This window comes from Chionomys nivalis, chromosome 11, assembly GCF_950005125.1.
Source record: "Chionomys nivalis chromosome 11, mChiNiv1.1, whole genome shotgun sequence".
In the NCBI taxonomy this organism is placed as follows: Eukaryota; Metazoa; Chordata; class Mammalia; order Rodentia; family Cricetidae; genus Chionomys; species Chionomys nivalis.
Genome location: NC_080096.1, coordinates 25778152 through 25800067, shown reverse-complemented (window position 1 = coordinate 25800067; position 21916 = coordinate 25778152). Strand labels below are relative to the sequence as shown.

Below are 21916 nucleotides of genomic sequence, written 5' to 3'. Positions count from 1 at the left end.
AGATATTATGTTTATGTAGCACATTAAAAATGTAATGTATAATTAATAAATAAAAATTAACAATTACCTTTAATAGTCAAACTTATAATCATATTAGGTTTTCTGGACATACAGAGACATATTTCAGATAGATAGGTAATCTTTAAACACTTCAGAGACCTACAGAATATGGAATTTAAATGTTTAATAATTTAAACCTTTCTTGACAATGAGACACGTCTGCTCCTGGCAGTGCCAATTACTTCAAGAGCATGATGGACATCAAAGAAGCTCCTTATGGAGCTTGCTTTCAATGTGGTGAGACTAGCCATTTGGGCAAGAAACTGCTCTTGCTTGGGCTAACTGGACATGCAGGACCCACAGAGTAATGGCTGCTGAACTTGCCAAAACAAGGTTTAGACAGTCCTTTAGGGTTTCTGCTTCACAGAAGAAACTGACAGTCATTCTACAGGACACAGAGAAAAGTGGCTAACAAACTGCCAATATAGGCAGGACACTCTTTCAAATTTCTTGCTTCACTGAAAGTCTACCAGATACTATAGGCCTGCAGGTGACTGTCCAGGCAGCCAGATGTTTCTGTCATTTCTAGAATTTTGGAAGTTCCTTACAATGAACTTCCTGCTTACTCAGGGACTATTATATCCTTCTGGGGTCTCTGATAGAGTTGAAGACTAAATAGTTATACTTTTCCTTAGTTATGATAAAAGTAAGTTAGATATGAAACTTTAGTCACAAAGATAAGATAGAGTATTTTATTTAACTTTGTCAAATATAAATAGACTAAATATTGTAATTGTAATTCTTACCTGATAACCATTTTGTTTTATGTAATTTTAAATTGCTAAAGTTAAAATCTTCCCTTTTAATTATACAGAAAAAGGCAAATGATGTGGGATGTTCTTCTGTACACTGCAAATATGCATTGTTTTTATTGGTTGATGAATAAAGCTGCTTTGGCCTATGGCAAGGCAGAATATAGCTAGGCAGGAAATCCAAGCAGAGATATAGGGAGAAGGAAGGCTGAGTCGAGAGAAGATGCCAGCAGTGGCCACAGAAGCAAGACATGTAGAAAATAAGGTAATGCCACAGCCATGTGGCAATACATAGATTAATAGAAATGGATTAATTGAAATGTAAGAGCTAGTTAGTAATAAGCCTGAGTCATCAGCCAAACACTCATAGTTAATTTATATCCTCTGATGAATTATTTTATAAGCAGCTGCAGGACTGGGTGGGGACAACAAAATAGCTTCTGGATACAGGGAAATTGCTCAGTGGTTAAGAGCACTTGTTCTTGCAGAGAACCCAGAACTGGTCCCGAGCACCCACATGGCTGCACACAACTAGCTATAACCCTAATTATAGGGGATCTGACACCCTTTTCTGGCCTCCTCAGGCACTGCACAAACATGATGCACAGGCATACATGCAGGTAAAATGCTCATCACATAAAGTAAGAATAAATAGATCTAAACAAGACTGAAATAAAAGGAGATATAGCACAAATATAGATTTACAATAAAGAAACATATCTTACCCCAGTAGTTGCCACAGGAAGTGGATTGGCTGTGTAAAGGCTTCTTTTCCCATCATAGACTGGTCTACGGTCTCCAAATATAGTCACTTTAAAATGCTGAACCATTGAGTCAACTACTTCCCTAAGGAAGGTAAAAACACATTTTCATAATCCTCTGCAAGATGAAATGCAAAAATATGAAATAGCTCAAAGCACTGTTTAATGACTTCAAAATAAGATTTTGGTTTCAGAACCATAGCTTAAGAGCCGGGCGGTGGTGACGCACGCCTTTAATCCCAGCACTCGGGAGGCAGAGGCGGGCGGATCTCTGTGAGTTCGACGCCAGCCTGGTCTACAAGAGCTAGTTCCAGGACAGGAACCAAAAGCTACGGAGAAACCCTGTCTCAAAAAATCCAAAAAAACAAAAACAAAAACAAAAACAAAACAAAACAAAAAAGATAGCAGAAAGACAGCCCACTGGCAAAGGATGACACATATTCCCAAAGACAAGAATGAATCCAGTAAACCAATAATTCTGGGATACTGTTGACCAGAAAAATATTATTAGCATTTGATTAAAAATCCCTTTCATCTTCTCTAAGCACTCTCTGACTGTTTACCTTTCTTTCTCAAACAGTAAGATGTTCTTTGTACTGTGCTAAAATACATCTTGTTTGTATCTCTATTTAGATCAGCCTATTGTATCCAATTATATTCTTCATTCCTAGGGTGAGTTTCTGAAGAGTAACAAACACATCTATATTCCCTACACTACCCACTTAACAATGTCACCTAATCAGTGAGGTGCTGTGAAATGTCCAGCTGGGGGTGGAGCTCAGGGGTAGTGTGTCTGCCTCACATGCACAGGCCCCATGCTCACTCCCCAGCACCACAAGGAGAAAACTCTAGCCAGGCGGTTATGGTGCACGCCTTTATACCCAGCACTTAGGAGGCAGAGGCAGGTGAATCTCAGTAAGTTGAGGCCAGCCTGGTCTACAGAGTGAGTTCCTGGGCAGTCAGGACTGTTACACAGAGAAACCCTGTCTCAAAAAACAAAGAAAAAGAAAAAAAGAAAACTCTATTTTAATTCCGCAAACATTTTGATACCAATATATAGTAACATGGAAAGGCATTAAAGACTTACATTAAGAAATTATAGACTATAGAGAATTATACCAAATACCTACAAATCAATATAATTTTCTCTCTCTCTCTTTTCTTTTCTTTTCCTCTCTCTCTCTCTCTCTCTCTCTCTCTCTCTCTCTCTCTCTCTCTCTCTCTTTTTTCTTAGACAGTTCCAGAAGTCGCTCTGTAGACCAGGCTGGCCTCAAACTCACAGAGCTCTGCCTGCCTCTGCCTCCTGAGTGCTGGGATTAAAGGTGTGCACCACCGCAGCCTGGCTCTACTCACAAGTTCTTAAAGACAGTGAAAAGGCATTTAGAAGGATTCAAGCCAATTTATGTTTAGAGAGGAACTGTTTCCATAATTTCAATACATCACGAGATTACACTTGTACAGAGCTGGTATGATTTAAACTAAAACCAAAAGATTAAAATCTAGCCCAGGCGAGTGGGGAGAAAGGGAGAGAAGGAAATCAGCATTTTCCAGAAAAAAAAAAGCTTGATTCCCACAAAAACTTACATAGCACAAAAATCTCTATTTTCCACTCAGCTTTTCAAATTTTGTATTTCCTGAAACTCTTTTAACCCAATATCATGTCTTTCATACGTAATGTGATACCAAAGATTTGAGTCACCTATCTTCTTTGGGTTCATTCAGAGACTGCTATTTAAAATTTCCTTTTATGAGCTGGGCACTGGTGGCGCACGCCTTCAATCCCAGCACTTGGGAGGCAGAGATGGGGGATCTTTGAGTTTGAGGCCAGCCTGGTCTACAGAGAGTTCCAGGACAGCCAGGGCTACATAGTAAAAGTTTCCTTTTGTGGCCATTATTTTAAAGTCCATTTTTTTTCTTTTTTTCTTTTCTTTTATTTTTCTAACCCTAACCCTATTAAAGTCCATTTTTATATGCCACTGCCAAATAAATCAAAAAAGTTTACCAACTCCTAGAAGTCCAAACCACTCTAAACAACAACATGGCAGGGAGACTGAGACGGCGGGGAGACTGAGACGGCGGGGAGACTGAGACGGTGGGGAGACTGAGACGGTGGGGAGACTGAGACGGTGGGGCCAAAATACTTGGGAGATAGAAGCATCCTGCTTGATATAGCACACAGCATCTCCTCAATAAATTTACTTCAGTGGCCTTCCAAAGCTGAGCGGAAAACATCTATGGCTGAATTCAAAAAATTTACTCCAGAGTTAAATCTGGTTTTGTTACCACTTCTATTTAAACAATGGTGCCTATGCCCTCCTTAAGACCCAAATTTCGAACCTGGCTGGTCTCCTCCTTCAAGCCGACCCCACCTCTGCAGCATTCCTAACTCCAGCCTTCACTTCCCATTCTTTTTTGTTTGTTTGTTTGTTTGTTTATTTTCGAGACAGAGTTTCTCTGTGGTTTTGGAGCCTGTCCTGGAACTAGCTCTTGTAGACCAGGCTGGTCTCGAACTCACAGAGATCCGCCTGCCTCTGCCTCCCAAGTGCTGGGATTAAAGGCGTGCGCCACCACCGCCCAGCAAGTTTTTTGTTTTTAATGTCTTTAGTTTTTTTCTTCTCCAATCCTTGGTGCTATTTATGCAAGGCAGTATAACTAAACGGTTGTGGAGACCGCCTGAGCAACAGAGACATCAACAATGTCTCCAGTCTCTATAGCCCAAGCTGGTCTCAAATTCCTATCGACCACCTACTTCAGGCTCTCTCCTAACTGCTGGTATAACAGGTCTGAGCCAACACATCTAGCTTCTAAACATTCTAATACCAAGAATGAATTCTAGCAATTATTTGTCTTCTGTTATAACAATATAAATGGGGAAGGTGGGAATATGGTCTTTTTTTTGTTCAAATGTAGAATTTTTAGCAGAACATTGGAGTATATTGTTAGACAATTTCTTAGCTTTATAAGAAGTGAAACTACACAAATAAAATACATAACATTTTAACTTATTAAACCCACCTTCTTACCAAATGTCCATTATTTTTCTGTTTTTTATAATTAAAATTTTATTTCTGTACATAAGTGTTTGCCTGCATATATGTCTACACACTATGTGTATGCCTGGTGCTCACAGAGGCCAGAAGAGAATGCTAGATCCCCTGGGGCTGGAGTTACAGATGGTTGTGAGCCACCAAAGCAGCCAGAGCTCTTCTTAACTGCTGAGCCACAAAGTAGTCATTTTTAATCTAAACAACAACGCAAAAAGGAGACAAGGCCAACAACACATACACCCCAAAGCAGAAAATAAGTCTAGAGAGTAACTCTGCAGAGAAGCTGACTCACGGAATGACTCATGAGCATTTCCTGGGTATTTCTCCAAGAGAACTCCGGCTACAGTGGAAATTCATTTGGCTAGGATACCTACTCGAGAATTATGATTAATGCCTTAGTGCTAAATATCTGTTTGTGCAGTACAAGAAATGCCTCATAAAGTATTAGAGATCTCTAGCCATTTACAAAGATCACTTGATATTATAGAAGGTAGTAACACAATCTTTACATTAATAAGAAACAATTTGATGTAGCTTTATCCATTTTGAAAATGTTAGCCAGAACTAATTGCTGCATTTTAACCCCTAACTAGTTTGGTAATGTTCAGAAGGAACTGAACAGGCACATGCCCGTAATCCCCACACTTAGAAGACTGAGGCAGGAGGATCACTGAAAGATCAAGAAAAGCCTAGGCTACAGAGTAAGATACTGTCTCAAAAGGGATGGGAGGTTGTAAAAGGTCTATTTAGTTCCTATTATCCCTACCCCTTGAAGCAGATCTCCTTATATAGTCCAGGCTGGCCTGGAACTTGTTAGATGTAGACCAGGTTAACTTCAAATTCACTATTTAACTAAGGCTGGCTTCAGTCTCCTAAGTGCTGGGGTCATAGGCACACATCAGCCAACCAGCAACAAAGACTAACCATCACAGGTCCAACCTTTGTCAACATAAAAATTATCATTATTATTTTCGTTTTTTGAGACAAGTTTTTGCTGTAGCTTTGAGCCTGTCTTGGCACTAGCTCTTGTAGACCAGCCTGGCCTTGAACTCACAGAGGTCTGCCTGCCTCTACCCGCCAAGTGCTGGGATTAAAGGTGTGCAGCACCACTACCCAGTGAAACATGTCATTTTTATCCATAGTATTCTATCCCCAGTCCTCAAAGGTTAAGCAGCTTATGATGCAAAATGCACTTAGTTAATCTAGAGGAGGTGTTCCCCCCAAATCTGAGCAGTTCTAACACTTTCCAAATACCCCAGTAGAAAGTGTCTTCTGAGACTCAAGGCAATCTCTTAATTGTGAGCTGTGTAAAATAAAAACCCAAGTCCTATATCCCCAACAAATGACATTACAAAGAAAATGTTAAGAAAAGAGAGGAATAGGAATAGGAAGTGAAGACCAGGCCAAAGACTGCTACCCAGCAGGGAAAACACCAAACTCTGTGGTCCCATGACTCACAGTCATTTGAACTGAGCTCAATGGCCATGGGTAGCCCCGCCCTCCCTTGGGCTGGCTGATCCTGTGCCTGAGCTTTTCTAGCTGTACTTCTCAAGGTCCTGGCATCTCTAACATCAACAATTTAGATTTGACTTTCAATGATCTCTCAGGGCCCCTTCGTAGCGACGCTGGCACGGCCATTTTCACTAAACTGTGTAGACTCAGCGGCTTTCCGGAAAATCAGTACAAAGTTTTAGAACCAGGCAACCTTTGAATTTTTCCACCAAGTTGTGCTGTCAGACCAAGATGTAGTCTGGTATTCTGCTGCCACAGGTGAAGTGGCTTCTGTGCACCCTGGTGCAGAACCCAAGAAAACACTTCCATGGCAATTGTTTTCTTTCTTTTTAACTTTCCTTTTATTTATTCTGTGTGTCTCTCACATCACGCTTTTGATCCCATTCATTTCCCTGTCCCTTTGTATCTGCCCTCTGGCCCTATAAACACCTTCCCCAGTAAAACATTATTTAAGAGAAAAAAAAGGAAGAAATTAAAAATCTCATCATGGAAGCTGCAGAATTACACAGTGAGTCACACAGTAAAGCCTTTTGTCCATGTATTTTTACTTGCAAGTGTTCACTGCAAAGAGTCATTGATTTAGTTCTAGGCCTCTGGTTTCTACACTACTGATGGGACTTTTCTTGGATATCCTGTTGTTGCCTGTGTTGTGGAGATCCTGCAGCTTTGGGTCTGTGGGTCAGGTCCCTTCACACGCTCCAGCAGATCATAGATGGGGGGTCTGTTGATGCGGGCCAAGTCATAACCCTGGTTTTAGGGCTGGGCAGCTGCAGGATTGGTCCACAGTCCACTTCTCCCCTGTCCCCATCACTAGGGTAAGCACTGCCAGAGCTAATTCACCCCCTGTAGCAATGAGCGAGGGGCAGGGGCAGTTCTCCTGCCTTCACACCCTCAGGGCTGGCTTTCCCATACCTACACCACAAGGGCCAGCTCCACTGTGTTGCCCAGGCATGGTACAGGGACCATTGTCCAAGGCAGTACAGCTGGTGAGGGGCAGGGACAGCCCTCCCACTCCCGTGACCTGTACCAGTCATTGATGGGTGAGGAGGGAAGTGAGGGAAGGACATCTCTCCTTCACCCATGCCACATATCAGATGAGTAATGGGAACGGACCCCCTACATCAGGGCCGGGTCACCCACACCTCTGACAACAGGGCCACCTCTGCTATACTGCCTATGCTAGGAGCCAGGCCTGCTTTCCAGAGTACTGCAGCTCTCTGGAAAGGTGGTAAGGGGCAAGCAGTAAAGGGGGCATTTCTCCCTGACCCACACCGCCACATGACAGACAAGTCAACAGAACTGGCTCTATTACCCAGGGCCCGCTCTCCTGAGTCTTGTAGCTGGTGAGGGGCAGGGACAGCTTTCCTGCTCTTGTGACCTCAGTGCCAGTTCTCCCACCCACCCCAGGAGTGGATAGGCAGGGTGGGATGGAGAAGGTGGGCTGTCTTCAAGGGAATCCCTGCAGCAGCACTCTCCACGCATCCTCAGTTAAGGCTCTCTCCTTTCAAAGGAGCTGCATGTTCACAAGATGGACTCTTTGATGGTGAGTTTCTGGACTCCTGGCACCTTCCTCTTATCCTAGTACAAGACGAGAGATTTATTTATTTAGAGATGAAGTCTCTCTCTGTCTCTCTGTCTCTGTGTGTGTGTTTTGAAACAGGTGTGTATGTTTTGAAACGAGACCAGCCTGGTCTACAAGAGCTAGTTCCAGGACAGGCTCCAAAACCACAGAGAAACCCTGTCTCGAAAAACCAAAAAAAAAAAAAAAAAAAAAAGAAAGAAACAGAGTTTCTATGAGTAGCCCTGGCTGTGTGTGTGTGTTTTGAAACAGGGTTTCTTTGAGTAGCCCTGGCTGTCCTGGAACTCAAACTCACTTTGTAGACCAGGCTGGTCTCAAACTGAGAGCTGCCTGCCTCTACCTCCCAAATGTTGGAATTAAAGGTGTGTGTCACCGTCACCTTGCTCTGAGATTTCTCTTTACTGACATTACTTTCTTTGACAATGTTAACATATTCTTCTTACATGTATCTTTGAACTTGCTCATCCTCCTTTCCTCACCAAGCTGCACATTTGAAGTACCTTTCTGTGCTCTCACTGTAGCTCTGATGAAGAGCAGTGAGAGGGAATTATGTCACAGCCTGGATGCCACCTGTCTTGAAACTCCCTCCATCAAACAATACAGTCCATTACTTTTAAATTCATTCTCAGTCAAATCTTCAGAACACAGGCAGAATTCAGCCAGATTTTTTTTTTTTGCCATAATATGACACAAATAAGCTAAATAGTCTATTTCTGGATTGGGTGGCTTCCAGAAACCTTACAACTAGGCCTCTGCTATCTGCATTCTGGGCTTCCAAAGTCCCTTCAAAATGGCCCATAAGATCTGCTGACAGCATTCTAGGGCTTCTGTAGCTGAAGTCTTCCAAACAATAGCACAAGGAGAGCATTTCCAGGCCAAAAGAGAAGACTGGGAAGACAAGGGAAGACTGGACTACAGCAAGACCAAAACCCAGTAGGTCAAACAGCAAACACTGTACTCCATGTCCAGCATCTGAGGCTTGGGGCATCATTCTTCCTATAAACCAGTTCCAAAGGCCTATTAACCACATGGGTTTTTTTAAATTTTTTTAAATTACATTTTTATTTTATTAATTTTGTAAGTGTGGGGAAGCATGCCATGGTACGTATGTGGAGGTGTGAGTCTGTTTTCTCCTTCCGCCATGTGGGTCCTGGGGCTCAACCTTGAGTCATCAGCAATCAGGTTTCTTTCCCCTCCCCTCCCCACAATGACGTTTGTCACAGCAACAAACCATGAGTACTAGTTTTCTGCATTATTTTTCTTGCAGTCGTGACAAATATCTGAGAAAACTATTTCAGAAGGGTTTGTTTAGTGCACAGATTGAGAGGTGCAATCCACCACAGCACACAAGTCTTAGCAGCAAGAACACGAAGCACTTGACCACACTATGTCCACTCAGGAAAGTCAAGAAATGAATGTTACTACTCAGCCGGCCTCCTCCTTTTTCCTCTTTCATTCAGTTTGGAACCATAGTCCTTGGGATGGTACCACCTACATTCAGGGTGGGTCTTTTGCCCTCAGCTAACCCTCTCTAAAAATTTCCACATTTATAAATGTGAATGGAGTGTCTCCTGGGTGATTCCAAACCCAGTCAAGAAGACCAGGACGACTCACGAACACCCCTACGACATTTGCTCTTCTCTACCTGCTGCATTCGTCTTCTTCACTTTATAATGGCTTCACTGTTGTTGTTTTGTGTTGTTTGGGACAGGGTCTCCCTACACAGCACTAGCTATCCTGGAACTCACTCTGTAGACCAGGCTGGTCTCGAACACACAGAGGTCCATGTGTCTCTGCCCCCTAAGTGCTGGAATTAAAAGTGTGTGCCACCAAGCCCAGCTATGGCATAAACACACACACACACACACACACACAGATTCACTTTGGATAGATGGGCAGACAGGGTCTAATTATTTTAGACCAACTAAATTCATTTTCTTCCAAGTGAAGCTTCTGCAGTTCTGATTCCACCTTTTCTGTTAAAGTGTGTTTTTAAGTCATTTTACCTTCTTGGATTTCATCTATATTGAATTAACTGAACTCTTAAATAACCTTAAGAGGTTATTTCTAACATTACATTCCAGAATTTTTCTTGCCCTCAAAAGGACTCTGTATTACACCTTAATCATGACATTCATATCGTTACTGTTTTAACATCATATAATGACTCAGTGCTCATTCACTTTCAGTTATAACAGAAATATTTGTAGTTAGAATGGTAAGTCCAAGAAAAAATTAATCCAACATTCATATTTCTTACATGTCATACTATTAAATTACAAATTCCTTTTACTTTTCATTTACTTATTATTTTTTAATTTAAAAATGTGAGAGAGGGCATATACTCCTGCCACCATCGTTTTAAAGCGAGCATTCCAAAAATGGTAAGATGAAGTGTAGAGGAAAAAAACCACAAACATAAATTAACTAACAGCTGCTGGGGAGCAATCTCCGTACACTGTAAAGATGTCACTCCCATTGGACAGTTGCTGCGGAGCAATCTCCCTACGCTGTAAAGATGTTACTCCCATTGGACAGCTGCTGCCGCGGAGCAATCTCCGTACACTGTAAAGATGTTACTCCCATTGGTTCATAAAGAGCTGATTGGTCCATAGCTGGGCAGGATAAGGTTAAGCGGGAGAGTAAGACTAAGAGAATACTAGGAAGAATGAGGAGGAGTCCGGGGAAATGCTATGAGATGTGGAGTGAGCAGGATGGGAAATATTACATGAAGTAAATGAGCCCTGGGGCAGCAGGTAGATTAATAGAAATGGGTTAAGTTATAAGAGCTAGCTAAAAACAAGTTTAGGCTATCGGCTGAGCATTTATAATTAATATTAAATCTATGTGGTTATTTGGGAAGTGGCTGGTGGGACAGAAAAGTCCGCCTACAAACAGCAACACAAAAGACATGCTCAGAATACTTGACCAGATTTCAAACAACATGTGGATATGACTTGGACCTTTTCTATTACCACACGAATAGCATGGGAACTCATACATAATGAAATAATCTGAAGGAAGTTTACAAATTTGTTTTTTTTTTTTTTTTTTTTTTTTTTTTTTTTTTTTTTTTGAGACAGGGTTTCTCTGTGGTTTTGGAGCCTGGAACTAGCTCTTATAGACCAGGCTGGTCTCGAACTCACAGAGATCCGCCTGCCTCTGCCTCCCGAGTGCTGGGATTAAAGGCGTGCGCCACCACCGCCCGGCTTACAAATTTGTTTTTTTTTTTTTGTTTTTCGAGACAGGGTTTCTCTGTGGTTTTGGAGCCTGTCCTGGAACTAGCTCTTGTAGACCAGGCTGGTCTCGAACTCACAGAGATCCGCCTGCCTCTGCCTCCCAAGTGCTGGGATTAAAGGCGTGCGCCACCACCGCCCGGCTGGAAGTTTACAAATTTATCATCCACTGCTGAAGTAAAAATTTCAAAACAAATTACCATGTGTTCCTGTCATGTATATACATTCCGCTTATACCATTGTCAAAGTGTTATGTCTTATCACTGTTATTCAAACATGTAGGAGAGACACATATAATTTACTAAGGCAAATACAAACAGCAAATGGCAGACTTCATGATTCTTACCTGTTCACTCTCCTAGGACACTTGTCTGGTTTAATATCTACCTCATAGAGGTAGACATCAATCTTTGGGATTTCAACTTGAAAACAGTTAGCCAGCAGTTTAATGGGTTTGCCCATAGTGCCATATCCAGGTCTTCTGGGCACTATGAGTAGGGGCTGGGCCCCAATGGGTCCTGTAGGAAGGGGAAAAAAGTGTCCCACAGTTAAAAGCTATCTTTATACACTCTTGTCAACTAGAGTAGGTTGGAACTCTAGGTACAGCTGGTAGATGTAAAACTTAGTTCTGGGCCAAAGGACACTTAAGGTCATGCTCAACTTCCTTAGCAATCAGGGAAATGCAAATCAAGAAAACTTTAAGATACCATCTTACACCTGTCAGAATGGCTAAAATAAAAAACACCAATGATAGCCTTTGCTGGAGAGGTTGTGGAAAAAGGGGTACACTCATCCATTGCTGGTGGGAATGCAAACTTGTGCAACCACTTTGGAAAGCAGTGTGGCGGTTTCTCAGGAAATTCGGGATCAACCTACCCCTGGACCCAGCAATACCACTCTTGGGAATATACCCAAGAGATGCCCTATCATACAACAAAAGTATATGTTCAACTATGTTCATAGCAGCATTGTTTTTAATAGCCAGAACCTGGAAACAACCTAGATGCCCTTCAATGGAAGAATGGATGAAGAAAGTGTGGAATATATACATATTAGAGTACTATGCAGCAGTAAAAAACAATGACTTCTTGAATTTTGCATGCAAATGGACGGAAATAGAAAACACTATCCTGAGTGAGGTAAGCCAGACCCAAAAAGAGGAACTTGGGACATACTCACTCATATTTGGTTTCTAGCCATAAATAAAGGACATTGAGCCTATAATTCATGATCCTAGAGAAGCTAAATAAGAAGGTGAACCCAAAGAAAAACATATAGGCATCCTCCTGAATATTAACCTTCATCAGGCGATGAAAGGAGACAGAGACAGAGACCCACATTGGAGCACCGGACTGAAATCTCAAGGTCCAAATCAGGAGTAGAAGGAGAGAGAGCACGAGCAAGGAACTCAGGACCGCGAAGGGTGCACCCACACACTGAGACAATGGGGATGTTCTATCGGGAACTCACCAAGACCAGCTGGCCTGGGTCTGAAAAAGCATGGGATAAAACCGAACTCGCTGAACATAGCGGACAATGAGGACTACTGAGAACTCAAGAACAATGGCAATGGGTTTTTGATCCTACTGCACGTACTGGCTTTGTGGGAGCCTAGGCAGTTTGGATGCTCACCTTACTAGACCTAGACGGAGGTGGGTGGTCCTTGGACTTCCCACAGGGCAGGGAACCCTGATTGCTCTTAGGGCTGACTAGGGAGGGGGACTTGTCTGGGGGAGGGGGAGAGAAATGGGAGGCGGTGGCGGGGAGGAGGCAGAAATCTTTAATAAATAAATAAAATAAATAAATAAAATAAAAAAATAAAACTTAGAGCCGGGCGGTGGTGGCACACGCCTTTAATCCCAGCACTCGGGAGGCAGAGGCAGGCGGATCTCTGTGAGTTCGAGACCAGCCTGGTCTACAAGAGCTAGTTCCAGGACAGGCTCCAAAACCACAGAGAAACCCTGTCTCGAAAAACCAAAAAAAAAAAAAAAAAAAAAAAAAAACAACAACAAAAAAACTTAGTTCTGAAAGGTGACATTATCCTTAGAATTTCTATTTCTTCCTCTCATTTTATTCTCTTCGTTAAAAACAAGTAGCTAAGCTCTGGGAGGGATAGACAGAAGGACTACCATGCAAACTCAAGTCAGCTAGCTCAGAGCAGACCCAGGCAACAAGGGACCAACAGCAAAACCAATGAAAGAGAAAGCGAAGAACAAAACTTAATATCAAAAGTAAAATGGGGGCTAGGGAGATGATGGCTGAGTGGAAAAGTAAGTGTACTAAGTTCATCTCCAAATTCAACGTGATGAAATGCGTGTGATTTTATACCTTTGGGCTCATGACTAACTAGGACACACGTGCATGGAACTTCTAGTACGCTCAGAGTTGCTATTCCAAATTCCACTCAATTATTCATAAACTCATCCAAACAGACAGCAGTTACAGTCATATTGCCTACACCTAAATAATCTCTTGTACAATATTAAACCTGTTAAGGATTAACTGCCTCAGATGTTAATATAGGGAAGAATATTTTACGGAATTTTCTCCCTTGAAAATAAGAGCAATCGGGAGGCAGAGACAGGCAGATTCTCTGTGAGTTTGAGGCCAGCCTGGTTTATAGGAGCAAGTTCCAGGACAGGCTCCAAAGCTACAGAAAAACCCTGTCTCAAAAAACAAACAAATAAACAAAAAAAGACAATAAGAGCTAACATTAAGTAGCCCATTTTGCAATCTATCCATTAACTATTTTGAAAATTCAAATAAACACGCATAACTTATGCTGTTAGGAGATTTAGAAATCAAATAGAATAGAGCATCAAAAATGGTATTTAAACAAAAATAAAATTAAAAATAGTACATACATTTATTTTTATTGCAAATTTTCTTCTAAAAATGAAAAAAATCTAAAAATGTCTCATTTATTTATGTTTATAGTCTATAAATACTTTCTGATTTCCCAAGAATTTGACAATTATGAAGTGAATAAAATAAGTGTCTGATATAAAATTAAAACTTTCAGATTATTTTATTAAACTGATATTCCAGTCAAAGCTGTGAACCAAATCACAAAATCAACATAATTATAAACCGACATATATAAAAATAAACTAATACATGTCAATACCAACTTATTAAGCAAACTCTGCTCAAAGAATAAAAGGAAGTAGTACTTATTTATCTTTTCATTCATTTTACTGTTTGTTAAGCAAACTACAAAACTCCACATTTATAAAAAAGAAAGCATTAATTGTGTGAATCTCAATAGTCTTTTTTTCTAAGCATTTGCTAGCCAAAGAAAGTCATTAATATTAACATAGACAATGCAGAAAACTGCAGAAACTCCAAGTACAGAAAGGCTGTTCATGCATCCTAACAGCATAATCATTATGGTTAGAATACACACAATATTCTTTCTCACATCTGTTCTGTTAATGAGTCAAGAATGAGGGTCTATGAGCATCTGAATTAGAAAGTAGCAGTGTCTGGTAAATGCTGTTCATCCTAACACTCTCAGACCAAACAGGTCTAGAAAAGGAGTCAGTTGCAAATAAATTATCTTTTTAGTTTTACTTTCCTGAAAACAGAACTATCACTTTGGCTTTTTTCTCTTATATATTAACTATTTAAAACAAATTACCTTCTAAGGTTTAAGAGTTGTAAAAGAATGTTTTGTTAGATTAACAAAAACACTGACTTCGGTCTTTCAGGTAGAGTAAGCATTTTAAGAATTTTGAAACCAGATATATTATAAAGTAAAATAATTTTCAACTAGAATCCAAGAGCTAAAGACAATTTGGAAAGAATTTCCTCCGAGCTAGGATTTTTCCATATACATGAGGGAACTCTTCCAGGAGCTATTCCCAGGCCTCTTTGCATACTGTCAGGCCAGGCCTACAAAACCAAACAAATGCAGTGTTCCCAATGAAAAACACAGCTAATACATATTAATACCAACTTATTAGGCAAAATTTGCCCAAAGAATAAAAGGAAACAGTATCTATTTATCTTTTTATTTATTTTAGCTGGTTTTCACAACAGATAGTTGACTAGTTTCTAGCTTGAATTTTAAAAGTATTGGTTGTATCATAGTGATAGGCTCATGGTTGTTTTTAAATATCTTCATTATGTTTATAAAACTACATTTTACTCTCTGAGTTCGAGGCCAGCCTGGTCTACAAGAGCTAGTTCCAGGACAGTCTTCAAAGCTACAGAGACCCCTGTCTTGAAACACTCCCCCACTCCTACCCCCCCAAAAAAACTCTACATTTTAAGGTTAAATTTGTTTTGTTTTGTTTTGACCTGTTATTTTTTTTTTAAGATTTATTTTTTTATATATACAGAGTGTTCTGTCTACATGTTTACCTGCAGGTCGGAAGAGAGCACCAGATCTCATTACACATGGTTGTGAGCCACCATGTGGTTGCTGGGAATTGAACTCAGACCTCTGGAAGAGCAGTCAGTCAGTGCTCTTAACCGCTGAGCCATCTCTCCAGCCCCTGACCTGTTCTTTAAAGTCTTCAGTTTTTGAGACAGGATCTCATTATATATTCCTGGCTGACTGGAAGCTCACTATGCAGACTAGCCTGTCATAAACTCAGAGAGCCTGCCTCCACCTTCCCAGTGCAGGGCTAAAGTGGTTTGTCACCATAGTGGGCCCTAAATTCTTTCTTTAAGAGGAAAAAGGGGTAGCTATAATCAAAGTACATTATATGCATATATGAAAAGGTTAAAATATAATAAAGTATTTTCCAAATTATAAACTTATAATTTCTTTAAAAGAAAAGAAAAATGATGATTCTTGTCTCCTTTTTAATAATATCTCAGGGTACCCTATCATTGATAGAAAAATTAAATTCTGAAACAATAATTAAAATAACCTTGCATGTTTTTTGTAATTCAAGCTGTCAGTCTTAAATAGCAAATGCTAAAATGTTGTAACAGTCATTTCAGGACAGCATGAACAAAATTTTCAGTGATAATACAGTAGGAAAAAACCCTTAGTATTTCCAAATTCCTAACCAACACACAAAAGGTGCAATATGACATTTTCCCCCTCAAAACAAATCATAAGTATAAAATTTTATATTACAATAAACACTTTCAAAATGGCACTGTGTATATTAGTGATTGTGAATCCACCACTCTCAACCTCCTCTTTCAATCCTCCCTCTTATTTTGAGGCAGGGTCTCTCTATGTAGCCCCGGCTGGCTTCCGAATCTCAGCTCTCCCCTCAGCCTTCCGGAGTGCTGAGAAGGCAGGAGTAGGCCATTCCATTATGACAGACTCTGCGTCTCATTCTTGATCTAGTTCTAGCTTCCTTTGCATCTAGCTTTTGTTCTTCTGAAATGTAGTCTCAAATGAGCTTTGCTTTTCCTGCACTTTACTGTGTTTTTGTACACGTGCACCCCCATGCCTGTACTACATATGTCTGTATTGGTGGGACAACTTTAGGAGTCGGTTTTCTCCTTCCACCATGTGAGAGACCTCAGTTGACCTTGGTGGCAATTCTTTTTCCTTTACCCACTGAGCCAGTCATCTTGCTGGCTTCTAAGTGACTCAAAAAAAGCCTTTTTATTAATAAAGAAATACAGGGTTCTAGGACAACTATGTTCAGAGAGGAATTAAAAGTTTAACTTAAGGAGGCTGGAGAGATGGCTCAGCAGTTAGAGAACTTCCTGTTTTTTTTTAAAAAAATAATTATTTATTTATTTATTTATTTATTTATTTATTTATTTATTATGTATACAATATTCTGTCTGTGTGTATGCCTGCAGACCAGAAGAGGGCACTAGACCCCATTATAGATGGTTGTGAACCACCATGTGGTTGCTGGGAATTGAACTTAGGACCTTTGGAGAACAGGCAATGCTCTTAACCTCTGAGCCATTTCTCCAGCCCAGAACTTCCTGTTGTTGCAGAGGACCCAGGTTCAGTTCCCAGCACCCACAAATGGCTGCTCACTAAACTTTATAACTCCAGTTCCAGGGGACTCAATTCCCTCTTCTGGCTCTGTGAGCACCAGGCACACATGTGGTATACACAATACATAGATGCATTTACTCATAAGGTAAAACTAAATAACTTTAAAAAAGTTTAGCTAAGATTTCCCTTTTCTGCAAGATTGTATAAAACTACCAGCCATCACAAATCGGCTTACATATTAGTAACTTATGATAAAAATAAACGATTTCCTCCTTAGACATCTTCCCCTCTGTTGACTGCTTCTGTCCTTCCCAGTTTCCGCAGTCATTAAGCCCCAAAGAAATCACACAGAGGTTTACATTAATTATAAACGGATTGGCCTAGTATTTCAGGCTTCTTATTAACTCTTATAATTTATATTAGCCCATAATTCTTGTCTGTGTTAGCCACGTGGCTTGGTACCTTTTTTGGCGAGGCGGTCACATCTTGTTTCCTCTGTGTCTGGATGACAACTGCAGACTGAGATTTCCTCTTCCTGGGATCCACCTCTTCTCCTTGCCCTGCCTCTACTTCCTGCCTGGTCACCCAGCCTCTACTTCCTGCCTGGCTACTGGCCAATCAGCATTTATTTAAAATACAAGTAACAGTACCCACAGTACCCCTCGGATGCTGGGAATGGAATTCTGAGTGTGCTCGAAAGCAATCCATAACTGAAACTCCCAGGCTTCCCACAGATTACTGGAGAATATTTACATTTAAGTATAATTCATTTCTGAACAACAGCTGGACTTTACCTTAAAAATATAAACTAATGATTTCAAAATATAAGTAGCATTTAAATAACCATTTCCTGGTTTTCCTGTCTCATTTTATTTGGACACAAAGTACAGTTGTAGACCAGAAATACAGCTCAACTGTAATTAGACCAGAAACATAGTTCCATCAGAAGTACCCTTAAGGAATTATAGACATGCATGTAAATTATTACACAAAAAATTAATTACTCTATTTTTGATTAAATCAATGTTTGGACGGTATGGTAGTGTGAATAAAAATGGCCCCATAGGCTCATAGGGACTGGCATTATTGGGAGCTGAGGCCTTGTTGGAGGAAGTGTGTCACTGTGGGCAGGTTTTGAGGCCTCAGATGCTCAAGCCAAGCCTAGTGTCTCAGTTCTCTTCCTGCTGCCTGCTGATCAAGATGTAGAACCTCAGCTCCCTCTCCAGCACCATGTCTGACTGTGTGCCACCATGTTTCCTGCCATGATGATAATGGACTAAACCTCTGAAACTGTAAGCCCGCACAATTAAATGCTTTCCTTTATAAGAGTTGCCATGGTTGTGGTATCTCTTCACAGCAATAGAAATCCTAAGACACATGGTACTAAATTGGTGGGCTGTATAAGAAAAACCAAAAAAATCCCTTACAAAGCTAGGCACAGTCATACACATCTTTAATCTATGCAATGAGACCTAGTCTCAAAAATAAAATAAAATAATACCCTTGTAATATTTCATGTGAACAGGAAAGGAAGGATAAATATTTTTAGTGAGGAATGCTATTTTTAGTGAGGAATGCTCCATCATAAAATCATTACATGATATTTAAGGAGGATATATTAACATCCTCCATTGCACTGCGTAAATTTAAGGTTTCTATGTATTCACATGATAAACAATCTATCAGCAAGTGATTCCTGAGAAGATCTATTCAAAAGAAAAACAGAAGTTGAGAGCCAAAAATTTCAGTACTAACCTAACGGGCTATTAAAGAACATCTATATCTAGTTTTTTGGGGGGGCGGGTTCAAAACAAGGTTTCTTTGTGTAACAGCCCTAGGTGTCCCAGAACTTGCTCTGTAGACCAGGCTGGCCTCCAACTCACAGAGATCCGCCTGTCTCTGCCTCCCGAGTGCTGGGATTAAAGGTGTGTGCCATCACTGCCTGGCATATATCTAAATATTTTTAAGATTTATTTTATTGTTTAATGTGTATGAGCGTTTTGCCTACATGTATGTATGCATCATATGCTTGCCTGATGCCATTAGATGTCATAAGAGGGCGCCAGATCCCCTAGGACTTGTGTTACAATTTTAAGCCAACACATGTTGCTAGGAATCAAACCCGGGTCCTCTGCAAGAGCAGGAAGTGCTCTTAATTGCTGAGCCAACTCTCCAATCCATATATCTAAGAAATTTTAAACCAAAATATGTATTTGTCAAATTTTGAATAAAAAAAATCTAGTTGACAATTTTCCTAAGTATATTTCCAATTTCACACTCACCGTTAACAATTACACAAAAAATGCAAGAACAACAATAAAATATCTCTCTCTCTCTCTTTCTAAAACAGGGTCTCACTATGTAGTCCTGGCTAGCCTTGAACTCAGAGATCCACCTGCCTCTGCCTACCAAGTACTAGGGTTAAAGGTGTGTGCCACAATGCCTAGCCCAAAAAACTATTTCTGATGTTAACATTCTTGATCCTGATACTAGACAACACTCAATCACAGATAAACTTTATTGAAGAATAAACTCTGTGTTCCAAGATGACTAAGCCAGATTGACAAAAATTTTGTTTTAATTTTAGTTGGTTTGTTGAGACAGAGTCTTACTATGTAGCCCCCCTTGGCTGTCCTGGAGCTCTCTATGTAGACCAGGCTGGCCTCCAACTCACAGAGATTGAACCATCTCTGCCTCCTAAGTGCTGGGACCAAAGGTGTGAGCCACCATGCCCAAGCTAGTTGATAAATCTTAACTATACCTGATGTGAAGACACATCAATTACTCTATATTTTATCAAAAGAATACCCAAAAAGAAAAGGTAAAATTCATTTTCTCTAAGTGTATCAGCTGACTAGGTGGTCTGATATCACAAGTACTTTCTAGAATGTTGTCAATATTTTCTCTTTTTTTAATATTTATTTATTTATTTATTTATTTATTTATTATGCATACAATATTCTGTCTGTGTGTATGCCCGCAGGCCAGAAGAGGGCACGAGACCCCATTACAGATGGTTGTGAGCCACCATGTGGTTGCTGGGAATTGAACTCAGGACCTTTGGTAGAGCAGGCAATGGTCTTAACCACCGAGCCATCTCTCCAGGCCCTGTTGTCAATATTTTCATGTGAAAATACTTAATTTGGGGAAAATACCTTCAAAAGTTTTAGACAAATGACTAAACAAGTATTTGCTTTCATGCTTAGTTTTTCAGACTTGACGACAAGGTAGCTATATAAAAATCAGATCACTGGAAATAATCAGTTATCTTATAAAGTAAGAACAGTACAGATAAAACATAAAGTTTAAGAACAAGGAAAAGATGGGCTGGAAAACACAAATTGGTAATAAGAGTCTAAAACTTCAGTCTATACAGATTTTGCATTTTAGAAAATATGAGGGAAGATAGAACATAGAAGGAAAAAATGGTAGAAACTGTGAAGAAATTCCATGTGATAAAGAAAATGCCTGTTTGTATCCACTTGACAATTATGTCACTAGTTTCTTTCATATTAGGTTTTCTTATATTTGGGGACCTTTCAAACTGGCAAAGGAAGATAAAAAAATTATGGGACTTATTATACTATAATAACAAGACAGTCCCCCAATTATTATGGAAACTATACATTACTGATCTTGTGGATGAAGAGAACTTTCAAATTTAGGGAACAAGGGCGATCACTTGGTAAGCAAACCGTTATGTAACACCTATTTCATGTCGCTCTCTCAGTTACTTTAGAAGCGCTGACTTCTTTTTCCTTTTTAAAGACAAGTCCTGCGCAGGCTGCCTTTTTTTTCTCTCAAAAGGCAAAACTGTTTTCTAAATCCGGATTTCCAGGTATATGCCAAGTGCTGCTGCAGGGAAATAGTGGCGGCATTCTGAAGATCTACCTTCTCACATAAGCAGGGATGCAGACTGAGAGAGCATCTCTTAGCGCCTCAGAGACTACATGCCACACTGCCACAGCCGCTGGGAATCTCGGATGCAAGCAATGCCATCTTGCATCTGACGTTGCCCGGACACCAATTTCAAACTCAATCCCATCGGTTATCTCAGAGTATCCTCATGCTACTCTAAGAGGGGAGAAAGGGTGGTGACTGACTGTCCAGCCTGCATGGGGCACACGACCCGGTTAAAGGATAAGCGCGGTCTTGAATATTTCCAGCTGGAATTACAAAAGCAAGGGCAAACTCCTCCATATCCTCAGGGGAGCAGCACTTCTAAGGGATGACATCGCCTGGGTAAACCCAAACTTCAACCCTCCCGGTAGTTTTGCCAACTCAGTGGCCCCCGGAGAGTAGCTGCGGGGCTGTGGAGAAGCCACCCGCGTTGGGCCCGAAAGCCAGCTACTCCTTCACGACGCACGCTGACAGCACCCGAAGTGGAAGGAGCGAGGATGTTCAGGGGGCACCCGTGGGGTAACGACCCCGCCCGCCCCGTCCGGCGGCCCCGACTCACCTGCGGAGCCGATTTCCATTCATGGAGCTGAGGGGAGTGCTTCACGAGAGAACGGTGCCGCCGCTGAGGCGACGAAGGGACGCCCTCCGAAAGCTCGGGCCGGGCAGAGGAGCCGCTGTCAGGCGAGGACAGAGAGGGGCGTGAGGCGAGGACGCTGAACCCGGTCCGGAACTTGCGTCGCCCGCAGCTGCTGACGCGTGCACCGCTCCCCGACCCGCCGGCCACCGCCGTCGCCGTCGCCGCTCGCTCTCCCCGGCCGCCCCCGGAAGCACGCCCGCGTCAGTTCCGCTCCCCCGATCGCGCCCCGCTCTCAGGGTCCTCAGCTCGCCCCGAGCCGGATCCGTGCGGACACGACGACGTCCACGCCGGCTCGGCCAGCGCGCCGAGGACTCTGGGGAGGTGTGGGCGGGCGAGCGGGCGCCCGGCCGGGGCGGAGCCGTGAGCGCGCGGCCGCCCTGCTCCCGCTGTGCCTGACGGTGACAATCCCGAGCGAGCGGCCGGCCTCTCTCCCGTGACTGTCTCCGGTCGGGGACCAGCCGGGACCGCTGTCTGAGGCGACGTCGCTGCCAGCCTGAGGAGCTCAC

The 21916-nt window shown here is 41.6% G+C and overlaps 1 protein-coding gene across 1 annotated transcript in view; it reads right to left on the bottom strand.

Moving 5' to 3' along the window:
* The window catches only part of LOC130883346 (protein argonaute-3), an 84606-nt gene extending 62967 nt beyond the window's left edge, over nucleotides 1–21639 (bottom strand). The window contains exons 1-3 of the mRNA XM_057783575.1: nucleotides 21333–21639; nucleotides 11294–11465; nucleotides 1538–1658 (exon numbers count right to left, since the gene is read on the bottom strand). Of these exons, the coding sequence (XP_057639558.1) occupies nucleotides 1538–1658; nucleotides 11294–11465; nucleotides 21333–21351 (312 nt within the window). The 5' untranslated portion in view covers nucleotides 21352–21639. The remainder of the gene's footprint in view (nucleotides 1–1537; nucleotides 1659–11293; nucleotides 11466–21332) is intronic.
* Between the last annotated feature and the right edge of the window lie 277 nt (nucleotides 21640–21916).